General features: G+C 37.9%; 1 protein-coding gene across 2 annotated transcripts in view; it reads left to right on the top strand.

The window, feature by feature from the left end:
- Positions 1–8,911: 8,911 nt before the first annotated feature.
- Positions 8,912–13,281, top strand: part of fgfr2 (fibroblast growth factor receptor 2) — a 66,218-nt gene continuing 61,848 nt past the window's right edge. For both annotated transcript variants that reach the window (XM_067385574.1, XM_067385575.1), the window contains exons 1-2: positions 8,912–9,380; positions 12,239–12,486. In XM_067385574.1, the coding sequence (XP_067241675.1) occupies positions 12,315–12,486 (172 nt within the window). In that variant the 5' untranslated portion in view covers positions 8,912–9,380; positions 12,239–12,314. The remainder of the gene's footprint in view (positions 9,381–12,238; positions 12,487–13,281) is intronic.

The raw sequence follows: 13,281 nt of genomic DNA, 5'->3' as shown, positions 1-13,281 counted from the left end.
CTGTGTTACATGTTTTGAGTGTTACATCCGTGTGTTACATGTTTTGAGTGATACATCTGTGTGTTACATGTTTTGAGTGTTACATCCGTGTGTTACATGTTTTGAGTGTTACATCTGTGTTACATGTTTTGAGTGTTACATGTTTTGAGTGTTACATCCGTGTGTTACGTTTTGAGTGTAACATCCGTGTGTTACATGTTTTGAGTGTTACATCCGTGTGTTACATGTTTTTAGAAACATCCGTAATAAATGTTTTATATTTTTAAAACCAAAACTGTTTGGTATTCAGTTGTTATATACTATGGAAGCTTGTTTCCGCCACAGAATAAAAAAAAAATGTAAAAGATCATTTTGAGTTTTTTTCTCAGAACTGTGACTTCTGAGAAAAAAGTCAGAATTGTGAGTTTATATCTAACAATTCTGACTTTATATCATGCAATTCTGAGAAAAAATGTCTTGTGAGATAAAAATCGCAATAATTATTTTTATTTCAGCTTGCATAATCTACACACTGCAAATGAACATAACCCATCGTTGTGCTCAAGTTTATTGCACTTCTTAAATGACTGTGTTATCTGGTTCCTAACTGAAACCCCTAAACAAGGTTTTGTTCTGCCTACTGTAGCCGTGAGGAAGCGCCATATAACGCTTGATGGACTGCAGTTTGAGACCGTCACCACAACCACTAATGGCATCACTAATGCTGCACCACAGGGCAATTTACTGGTAACGCTTGCTGTCCAAAAGTGCCAATCTCACAGTCAGGAACACCACAAGTTCCTTAACTGGGTTTGTCATTCATATGCATATAAAAGAGAGACCAAAAATCATATTTACACAGCTCTCCCCCTCTTACAGTAAGTGTGGCTGGTGAACCAAAACCATTTTAAATACATATTTTTTCCTTATAGGTTTGATCCCAAGCTAATGGTGCTATCAAGACCTTGAAGACATTAAGACTTTTTGAGCCAGTAAGCAACCGCATGGTAAGTGAGTTCTGCATGGGTAAGAATCATCACTTTAACTAGTTTGAAAAGCCATTCTGAACTTATTGAAGTCATCCATAAAAAAATAAGTTTCCAAAAAGGGGTTTTCACAGTCCAATCCTGCTCCTGGAGAGTTGAGCTCCAATCCTAATCAAACACATCTGAACCAGCTAATCAAGGTCTTCACTAACCCTGCGTCCCAATGTCAGTGTTGCCAGTCTGCGTTTTTCCCGCGGAATTGCTGTGCCGCGGGTTGAAGCGACTCCAAATAACATCATATTTAGCCCCTGGAATGTGAATTTTAATCGTGGATTTTACCCCTTTGAACTGCGATTTTTACTGGGAGACCCCCACTGAAATTCAATCGGGCTAATTGTGAGTAGCAATTGGGCAGGTTTTGTTGTGAAAACCTGGCAATCCTGCCCAATGTCCGTACTATCCATCCTAAATAGTATGTGAGATTTAAATAAGTGTGTCCCCAAGCACAGTATGTTGAAAAGAGTATGCCAGAAGTCCACTATTCCCGGTAGATTTTTGAAGTATGCATCCGTGCACACTATAAAGGCTATATTGCCTACAACCCATTGCGCTTTGGAGGAGGATTCAGTTCAGAACTACAAACATGAGTAAAAAGTGTTTAAAAACTACAAAAGATGGCGAATGTGCGCGACCGACGGGTTTAGATAGGTGTTTGTGTGGCCAGATTAACCTGGTAAAAAAAATATTTATTTAATGGTCCCACTTTATATTAGGTGGTCTTACCTACTATGTACTTACATCAAAAACTAAGTACAATTTACTTATTGTGTTCATATTGTATTGCAAAACAGTTTTGCTGCTATTGAGGTGGTTACGGGTAAGGTTAGGTGGTATGGCTAGGGTTAAGGTGTAAGGGATGGGTCAACAGTGTAATTATAAATGTAATTACATAAATTAATTACAGATGTAATTACATGCAGGTATTTTTAAAAATATAAGTTCAATGATTCAATGATTATTGAAGATTCCAGTATATACCCATAAGGAGAACATTGTTGTATAAATTTATATTTCCTTGTTTATTTGGCTATTTATATATATGTTAATGTAAATTGGATGTTTTCTTTTCCCTCCATTGTGTTATAAAGGACATACTGCATTTTTTTTAATTATTTTTTTTTTATTTTTAGTATGATTATGGTTGTGTGTAGTGCTGGTTGTTCTTGATGTGTACAAAAAAAATGTTCAATGTAAAAACATGTATGTACACAATAAGTGCATTGTATCAAATGATTAATTTAAATATAATTACATAGTAGTTAAGGCCACTTATATAAAGTGGGACCTATTTAATTTTATCCATGTTATATTTTATCTGTGAACTTTTAAAAAAGTTAATTTGGTCATTAACTTGTAAATGCAGGGATTAATATGAGGAGAGTCTCCGCATGAAAGACTCTCGAATGCAGATCAACGTGCTACTGCTTTTCTCTCCAATATGGTAGGAAATGAAATGAAATGTGGACAAGATGATTGACAGGCCAGTTTCCAGTGACAGGATGTGTGTCAGGATTCTTCACAAACAGAGCACATACTTTTAGGGGGGTGTATAAGTAGGTGAATTGGGGCGCAGCATAAATCTTCCAGGTAAGTGTGTTGGGGCAGTTGGAGCTAAACTCCCTCCAGAAGAACCATTTTTGTTTCCCTAAAACACGTTTCAGTGAAGAGTTTTTAACTGAAAACCTTTTTTGTGGAATGGAAAGATTCCATAGATGCCAAAAAAGAACCTTGATTTTTAAGATCAGGACTATGTGCTCGCTTGACTTTCGTATGTATCATTACAGGTGGATTATTGCACAAAACATGTTAAGAACACCTACACAGACAGACATTATCCTCCAATTGCTCCGTTCTCTATAATTTAAGTGTTCAAGTATTTGGCACACCTTAAGTCAAATTGCCCCAAACACCGCTTAAAGTGTTTTCTTAATGATTATAATGAATATTTATTCTCAGGAATGTTGCCAGGGAGATGATACTGTGCGTGACATAATGTTTTGCTAAGAATTCTTGCCCTCACAGTGACGTGGGGAGTGAATGTTTATTCTCCGTGTGAATAGTTTTTCTTTTCGTCTCCTCTCCGAGTAAAGCAAACTCTGCATTTTGGTAGGATTGTTTTGAAATCAAAAGCTGACCAAACAATTGTCTGACATAAATCATAACTGGCTGTCAATAGACAGAAGGGCGGCACACAGCAGGCTGGTCACGTGACTCCCCGTGGAGGTAGAATAACACCGGAGTGTCGACGGCCTCGCTGAAATAACTCAACATTAGCATAACAGCAGGACTGGGCTGTAATGAGGGTTTAGCATCTATTCGCTGTGTTCTGATACACTGACCTGAAGAAAGGGCCAATCTTTCTCAAGACGTGTTTGAGGCCAATCTTTCTCAAGACGTGTTTGTTTGTCAAATCAGCTTAAATAATTAATGTGGTTCAGATAACATAATATTTTGAGTTTCTGTTGATTAAATCAATCGCCTTCATTGCATTAACTCAAATTTTTAATTTCAATGAACTCAAAATTTTAAGGCAACCCGGTAACTTACATTTTTAAGTTAAACCAACAATAATTTTTTTTACAGTACTTCACTGCTAGTGTAAAAGTACGAGTATTATGCCTATTTAATCAATCATGAAAAGAATATATCTGTGTAAAATTGTTAATTAAACCATTCTTATGTAAATAGTTGCATTCAATTAGATAATTTACATGATAGTTAGTTAGATAGTAGTGTGTTGAAACTGGTGATTATGGTAAGGGGCGGGACATTTCCCAAACACAAATCACAACACACTGCTCCAGCTGACCAATCAGAGCACAGAAGGAGGGGCTTCATAGGGACTGGGAAGAGAGGAGCTGCAACAATGGAGAATAGGAGGAAAATAATCAACATTTAAGCAGGAAAACCTGTTCTAGTAGCATAATATATTCCAAATGAAGTGAACAATGCTAAATGATCTAGCTTATTTCCAGATTTATGACACGATGCTGATTTCTGACAATGTGTTATTGCATTAAAAGTGCAGTATGTAAGATTTATGTCCGCTAGAAGGCTATTCAAAACTAAGGTGTAGCTTGATGATGCCAAGTTTGAGCGCGGAATCTTGGGACATGTGGTCTTCACCTCAACGGACAGTGGAAAAGAATAGGGATAGGACTTCGGCAGAAATCATGTTCATGGATGTGATTATAAACGTTAATGTAGTGTGAAGCAGAGCAGGAGCGAGTGTTGTGGAGCTGAACGAGGAGCTGGAGCGATTGATCAACACACGCCTCACGAGCAGCGGGACTTTTATTATGACACAGTCGCCGGCGCCGCTGCCGCTTTTCCGGTCATGAGTATGAGGAAACGCAGCTCTGTTTATCATATTAGATTCATTTGAGAGTGTTGAAAATGATGTTATAACGTTACTCTGTGCGTTCGCTCGACGGCTGCTGAGAGACACTGTTACACACTGCAGTAAGATAGATCCATTTTACAATATCATATTAAATGCTGGATGATTGTGTTGATAAATGACATGAAATTAATTTTAAAACGTATTGTATGATGGAGAAAATGCTGTATTACTGTAACTAAAAATAAAGCTGCATCAGATTATGCTATGTTAGCTACTTCACAAAATAGTGTTTTTCTCTGAGGCACGGTAAAGCATGAGACGCGCCAAAAATCACGAAAATTAGATTTAAACAATAAAACTAAACGTGTTGAGCTATATAATAATAAATAGTTTATAAATATATCAAAACAGTTGTCTATTAAAGCATGTCAATATTAACGGTGTTTCCATGGTTTCTACAAAATAAATGCGGAAACCGAGGGTAACGCGGGTATGACGCAATTGACAGGCGACTCCTCACACGTCCCGGAGCCTTGATTAAAGGGATAGTTCACCCAAAAATGAAAATTTGACGTTTATCTGCTTACCCCCAATGCATCCAAGATGTAGGTGACTTTTTTTCTTCAGTCGAACGCAAATTATGATTTTTAACTGCAACCGCTGCCGTCTGTCAGTCAAATAATAGCAGTAGATGGGAACTTCAACTATAACAGTAAATAAAACTTGCTTAGACAAATCAAAATGAAACCCTGCGGCTCGTGACGACACATTAATGTCCTAAGACACGAAACGATCGGTTTGTGCGAGAAACCGAACAGTATTTATATAATTTTTACCTCTAATACACCACTATGTCCAACTTCGTTCAGCTTCCTGTTAGTGAGGTCAAAAAACGCGTTGTGATGACGGAAGTGATGTCTCGCCCATATACTTCAGTGAGCGCGAGACATCACTGCCGCTGTCAGAGCGCGATCAGACCTCACTAGCCGGAAGCTGAACGGAGTTGGACATAGTGGCGTATTAGAGGTAAAAAAATTATATAAATACTGTTCGGTTTCTCGCACAAACCGATCGTTTCGTGTCTTAGGACATTAATGTGTCGTCACGAGACGCAGGGTTTAATTTGGATTTTTCTATGGAAGTTTTTTCGACTCTTATTGTTCAAGTTCCCATCTACTGCTATTATGTGACTGACAGACGGCAGCGGTTGCAGTTAAAAATCATAATTTGCGTTCGACTGAAGAAAAAAAGTCATCTACATCTTGGATGCCCTGGGGGTAAGCAGATAAACATCAAATTTTCATTTTTGGGTGAACTATCCCTTTAAAATTGCAATTTTCTCACGATTTACAAACAGTTGCAAACATTTGGGATATTCTCAAGTGAACAAAATATATAACTCTGGCCTAGAGGTTTTTGGATATTTTACTGCAAAAATCTTACGTATTGCACCTTTAATATACTAGTGTTCCATGAACTGTTTTCTCTGTTGGTCTGATCCTAACATCTTCAGCTGGACGAATGTTGCTCGGAGGAAAGTGAAGAACAACCTTTTTCAGTTCTGTCTCTTTCTCTGTCCTATTGTGTTTGCTAAATGTGGCAGGCCTGTAAGACAGCCATAAAAACAATGTAAATCTGGCTCGGACAGGCGATGGGGAAGCGTGTGAAAGACTGTATAGTACATCTTTTATTTCACACCCCTAAACCTGTGGCCTGTCCCCTCCTTTTCCCGCTTCCCTCTCATTGCTTTCCAAACTGTCACCTTTTATGGGAGTGTGTGATGGCTTCACTGTGTATGAGTGAGAGAGAGAGAGGGAATCTGGGCTAGAAGGGAAAGAAAAGCAGTGATCGAAGGCCTCATTCACAGAGGAACCTCTCTCTTTCTTTAACAGCCTTATTAGCTGGAGTGAATGGGAACGTTTCTTTTATGAGGAAGGGGGAAAAACAGGAGGCTCGGGCAGCCTGGTGTAGAGCAGAGAGGGAGAGGCACATTCGCCACAGTTCCCTCCTCCTCCCCTAATCCCGCTCTCCTCCACAACTCTTTAGTTTTCTCCTTCGGATCGGTGAAAAGGGCCTGTCCAATGGAGAAGACAGTTTGGAAGGGGAGTGTGGAGCGCGGCAGGGGGCCTCTCGGTCTGTGACATTTAGGGGTCATTGATTAGGGAGCCTCCCCGTGTGAGCGCTGGGACACTGAGGGCTCCATGGGGGAGCTGCGCGAGGGAGTCCATCAGCAGTGCTGGGAACATAACGGCTCCGTATGCAACAGTATGGATGATATGTGGTGCAGCTTACACTGAGATTATTACAAGTCATTACACAGCTCTTTTCATGAAAGGCATGTCTGTCAAGCTCCAAAAAAGGAAATAATAATAAAATAATAATAAAAATATGCCCTGATTGATTGGTAGTTTTGTTTGTGTGAGATTAGAAAATAGCTTTTATTGCTCCTGAAATAATTCATTTATGAAAAAACATGAAGAAGAGTAAATTATGAAAGAACTTTCTGTCTTTTGTGGGTGAGGTGTGAAACTAACTGCCTTTTTGAGAGATTTAATAGCAGAAAACATTAAGAATTGAATCTGAAGCAGTATAGATTCATACTATGATGTTGAGTCAAACAAAAAGAAGAAAAAATGACTGTATTATTATTATTTAAAGTGTTTTAGATAGGCTACTTTATGTTTAGAGGATTTTAGACAGAAAATGTAAGAATATTCACTAATGGCCAAAGGTTTGAATAATTGAGGTTTCTGAAGTCTCTTAAGATTGCATTTATCTGATCAGAAATACAGTAAAAACAGAAAAATTGTAAAATATTTTTACAATTTAAAATAAGTGTTTTCTATGTGAATATATTGTAAAATGTAATTTACATCCACTAATCAAAGCTGAATTTTCAGCATCATTACTCCAGTCTTCAGTGTCACATGATCCTTCAGAAATCATTCTGATATGCTGTATTTTATTTTATTTATTTATTTTTTTTTTATAATATTTGAATATTAAGTAAATGCAGCCTTGGTGAGCACAAAATACTTCTTTTATAAACATTAAATTTAGTTATTCCAAACTTTTGACCAGTAGAGTAGTTTTTATAGTTTGGACTACGCACTTAAATTAAAAAACTTAATACACTCTAAAAAATGCTGGGTTAAAAACAACCCAGGTTGGGTTAAATATGGACAAACCCAGTGATTGGGTTGTTTTAACCCAGTGGTTGGGTTAAATGTTAGCCCAACCTGCTGGGTAGTTTTATTTAACTCAATTATTGTTTAAAAATGTCTGTATGTCTAGCTTAAAATGAACCCAAAATAGTTTGGAAATTAAAAATCAGACACGTAATTACTAGAGGAAACAATAATAATCAAAGGGTGAACATTTATTAATAAGCAATTTAATAAATGCTTATTGTATAAGTATTATTCATTAAGCTTATTAACCTGTTAGCGGTACACAATAGTTCAAGAACAGCGTGTAATTTACTTTTGGTTTGCCTTTTTTAGGCGTTTTAGGCAAATTTTACAGGAATGCTAAGAGGTTAATAAATGTTCATTTCCAACATATTTTGGGTTCATTTTAAGTGATCAATACAGTCATTTTTAAACAACACTTGAGTTAAATAAAACTGCCCAGCAGGTTGATCAAACATTTAACCCAACCGCTGGGTTTGTCCATTTTCAACCCAACTTGGGTTGTTTTTAACCTTGCCTAGCATTTTTACATTTCCTTACTTCGGTAGGCTTGGGTTGTTTTTGCGTTGTTTTGACCCAGTGGTTGGGTTAAATGTTTGTTGTTATTTAAACTCAACTATTGTTTAAACAATAATAATCAAAAGGTGAATATTTATTATCAAGCAATTTAATAAATGCTTATTGTTTAATTATTATTAATTAAATGTATTAACCTGTTAGTGTTACACTGTACCGCATATAGCATATAATATAACATATTTTGGGTTAATTTTAAGCAAGCAATACAGCAATTTTTAAACAATAGTTGAGTTAAATAAAACAGGTTGATCAAACATTTAACCCAACCACTGAGTTTGTCCATTTTCAACCCAACTTGGGTTGTTTTTAACCCAGCATTTTTTAGTGCACCCTGTTGTTTTCATAAGGCAAAGCATATCTCAACAAATAATGTTAAATAAATCTTGTCACGGTGCAATTTATTAACACTTTCAGACATTCTTTGTATGATAGAATGTTTTCAAATCTTAAATTCATGAAATGGAAAGAGTGTCATGACCCAAGTATGCATGCAATTTAAATGGCCCTGGGGTCTCCGAGACCCCCTAAGGGTTAATAATCCGACAGATCAGCCACTAGGTGGCGCCGCTGCAGTGAATGAATGTCATTCTGCATCGCTGGAGCTCAGAGGAGGAGGGAGACCCCAGTTCCGGACAAACTTTACAGGATTGCGCAGAACTGGTCGAGCTGCTCGTAGGGAGCCCGAGCTCTGCGGTCTGTGATTGGAGGAGAAAGACCGAGTCCAAAAACTATCAGCCAGGAAACGTCTCGAGTTTCAGGGGGGAGTGACATTTCTTCAGGGGGTTGGAAAGAGAGAGAGAGAGAGAGAGAGAGAGAGAGAGAGAGAGAAAATCTCTGTAAACCTGACAAAGCGTCTGAGAACAGCCAGTATCCTCAGAGACTGCGCTCATGTCACTGGATGTGTATTTTGGGATGGATGTTTTATTCTGTGTTTGTTGCGCGGTCGCGTCTCGGGTAGCTGAAGGCTGCAGCGCGTTTGCACGAGCCGTCTGGTGAAGCGACAACAACTTGGTTTACGGACGAAAAAAAGTTGCTGGGACGCGTATTTTTTTTTCCTCTGGAAGGATTTACTCAAACACGCACGGATACTATCAGTGGGTCGCGGTTGGCATGCGATCCTGTCGCTGGTGCGCTGCTGGATTTGGGAATAGGGAATAGTTTTGGTCGCATTCCTGTCTGGATTCGGCCCATGAGCTCCCTGTTTATATGCGGATCCTGAACTTCACTATCTGCTCCTTCTCTGTAAGTTACTTTTAGATTTAAAGCATTGTCTTTCATGAAAATATAACTTTTGTTTAGTTGTGACATTATTTCAACTTTACGCGCAAATCTTTTTTACGCGAAAACGATTAATAGTACATTAAATTAAATGCTGAATCTTCAGTTATGTGGAAATGCCATATCTTCATATGTCTTAACTATTTTTATGATCTTGTCAGAAGGTTATCAATATGTTTCACTTGGTGCATCTAAATGTTTTTGCCTTTTAAAGATAAAAAAGATAACTTTTTAAAGATAACTTGCAAGTTGTAAAATTATGAGTCTGTGCTTAGAATGAAACATAAGGCCATTTAAAAATGTAATTGTACATTAAAGATGCAAGCAAATGCTAATGCAATATGTGATGTAAAATCATAAAAAGTAAAAGTTGCGAATATTGCATGAGGTCAAACTTATTTAAATCCACCACTTAGGCTTGTAGTTCCTCCTAATTAAGTGTCATGAGCAAAATGAGGATTATAATACATTCATAATCATTTGTAATTTGAACGTGCACATTTGGAACACTTCAAGATTCGATTCGAATTCGATTTTTTAGGAACAGAAACGTCTACCTTTTTAAAGTGTCGTTTAATAATGTCAATTAAAGCATCATCAGGATGCCTCGAAATCTGTGGAGACAATAAGATTTATAAAAATGCAAAATATTGACACAAGTTTGCTTTAGAAAGTTTTCTTTGCCATGATTAAGAAGTGGGTTTTGGATTTTCCTATTAGTGATAAACTCTGAGGCAAACCTCTAAATGTTGAAATTAACTAGAATGTTGGGCTATTTGTAAAAATCTAACTCTAATCATAATATGGATACTAATTAGAGTTTATCTAATGATAAAACCAGTCTCTTCACATTAAAGTGATCTCCCGTAATAAAATCATGATAAACTCATTAGGGTTTTGTTTTGTAATGGGCCTCAATAAAGAACAATTCAGATGTAATCAGAGGACACAGTTCTGCCAATTCCAGTGTTTTTCTTCTGTGAATACTGATTTGAATGTGAATCGGATTCTGATTAACCTCGTTATATGCCGCGATTTATTTTCGAGAAAAGTTCTCTAAAGGTGACGTCATGTATTGGGAAATATTTTCCAAAATCATGCTCGTGCATCAAACCCGCGCATTGTGCATATCCAGCATAAGCAAAAAAGCGCCTTAAAAGTGCATTAATTTTCAAACCTGTTATATTCATTCCATGGCGTATGATTAGAAACGAGGAGCTCGTGTTACAGCATCAGATCCTGCATTGCTCACCTCTCACAGCTCCAGCATAACACCGCAGAAGAATCCGTCAATCATCTCAAATGCATTAAAGCTTTCTATAAATGCACGCGCACGATCACAGAACAGATCAATACCGCATTTACGCGCCAGATCTGCAGAGAATCACGTGTGCGTTCACTGACTGACTGACTGATTCCCGCGGTTTTAATTCCAATTTCAGTGGTCGTGTTTTGAATGTTTGAAATCACCTTTTCGCTTGTGCAAATGAGTCGTTTCCTTCAGAATAGCAGAAAATACTGGGTTAAAAACAACCCAAGTTGGGTTGAAAATAGGCAAACCCAGCGATTGGGTTGTTTTAACCCAGCGGTTGGGTTAAATGTTTGCCCGACCTGCTGGGTGGTTTTATTTAACTCAACTATTGTTTAAAAATTACCCTATTGCTCGCTTAAAATGAACCCAAAATATGTATGTATATATTATATGCGGTACAGTGGAACACTAACAGGTTAATACATTTAATAATAATAATAATAATTAAACAATAAGCATTTATTAAATTGTTTAATAATAAATATTCACCTTTTGATTATTATTGTTGCCTCTAATAATTATGTGTCTGATTTTTAATTTTAAACCTGTTTTGGGTTAATTTTAATCCAGCCATATAGTCATTTTTAAACAATAGTTGAGTTAAATAAAACTGACCAGCAGGTTGGTCAAACATTTAACCCAACCGCTGGGTTAAAACAACCCCAAAATAACCCAAGCCTCCCCCATAAGGAAATGTAAAAATGCTAGGCTAGGTTAAAAACAACCCAAGTTGGTTTGAAAATGGACAAACCCATCGATTGGGTTGTTTTTAACCAGCGGTTGGGTTAAATGTTTGATCAACCTGCTGGACAGTTTTATTTAACTCAACTATTGTTTAAACCCAAAATATGTTGTAAATTAAAAATCAGACACATAAAAACTAGAGGCAACAATAATAATCAAAAGGTGAACATAATATTTATTAATAAGCACTTTGTTAAATGTTTATTGCTTAATTGTTATTCATTAAATGTTAATTTCCAACATACTTTGGGTTCATTTCAAGCGAGCAATACAGTGATTTTTAAACAATAGTTGAGTTAAATAAAACTACCCAGCAGGTTGATCAAACATTTAACCCAACCCCTGGGTTAAAACAACCCAATTGGTGGGTTTGTCCATTCTCAACCTAGAATTTTTAGAGCGTACACTCCAGATAAAATAAATCACTGTTTACGTAATTAGGCTGTCTAATCTCTATGAAGCAGCAGTAGCTCTCGAGGCAGTGGCTGATGAAGGTGTAGTGTGTAGGTGTCAGACAGTAGGTAGGTCTAACGCATCAGAGCTTTGGTATGTCTGTGGCAAGGCTCGTTCAACTGCATTTTGACACGTGGGCCTTTAGTTCGTTCAGTATCTCTCTTCTCCATAACCATAGACTTATGCACTGTCTGTAAGTTATAGTCGTGCTTCAGAATCAACTGATTCGATATTTCGGGATTTTTCTAATGGTTTTCCCCTCATCTTCTCTCTTTCTCTTTGGACCCTGGACTATTAATACTGCGCTCCTCAGCCCAGGTGATTGGTGAGAATTCCAGTGAGTGACCGACCGTGCAGCCTGCAGTTCATGGTTGGGTGGAGCCCCTCAGATGGGATCCGTGTCCAGGGGGAGGCCGAGGAGGGGGGGACGGGATGCTGACGGGATGTCCGCCCGGGGGTGGCTTCTGGGTGCGCTCCTGCTTTTGACCCTGGCAACGGCATCTGTGGCGAGGCCGTCGTTGAGGATTGCTGAAGAGGTGAAGACCACGATTGAACCTGAAGGTAAGGAGTGATGGATGCAGGAAATCTCAATACTTCATTGGTGACAAGAAAACAGATGCTTCTTTACAATCACAGCTGCACCTATGTGTGAAAATATGTTGTTTTTATTGGGGGAAGTCTTGGGAAAATAAGGCATTTGGGCGAAAACAAAACATTGCAGAGCGGAATTTCTTGTGGTAATAGGTAGGATTCCTCATTGCTTTATAGGTCATTAGTTAGTGCAGATTTATGGGATTTAACTTTTCATAAACGGTTGTGTTCAGCCCTTCAAGACAGCCAGGAAAGTTCTGAGGAGGTGCTGGTTTGCAGTGAAGTGTGGTTTGGAGGTTTTATGAGTTGCTGTATGCAAACCCTCTTTTGCATGGAACATGTCTTTGAAACTCTGATAATTATGTGGAGAAAGTGGTTTAAGCATATATCGGGCATCTTTGAACTGCGAACCCTGAGGTTTTATAATGCATGGAATTATTCTTCGTATGGTATATTCACAACATCTCGTTCCAAAGAGTCGCTTTTGGGATTTTTGTGGCTCCGATCGTAATGTCTCTTTTCCTTTCTCCCCACATATCTTCTCTTTCTCCATCTGTCTGAGTTTAATGTTGTTCAGAGTTGAGGACCACACACATACCTGCTAGCTAGCTTGGCATGCAGACGCAAACCAACCCGTATTAGTTTGTTTGGGAAGAAAATAAACCATGCTTGCGTTCAGATTTGAGCTGAAATGAAACAAGAGATTTGCTCTTTTTGGAGGTTTCCTGACTTCCTTTTAACGGGATGTGGTTTGTCATCGTCTTC

Source organism: Chanodichthys erythropterus, chromosome 5 (genome assembly GCF_024489055.1).
Source record: "Chanodichthys erythropterus isolate Z2021 chromosome 5, ASM2448905v1, whole genome shotgun sequence".
Lineage (NCBI taxonomy): Eukaryota > Metazoa > Chordata > Actinopteri > Cypriniformes > Xenocyprididae > Chanodichthys > Chanodichthys erythropterus.
This window is presented reverse-complemented; position numbering and strand designations above follow the sequence as displayed.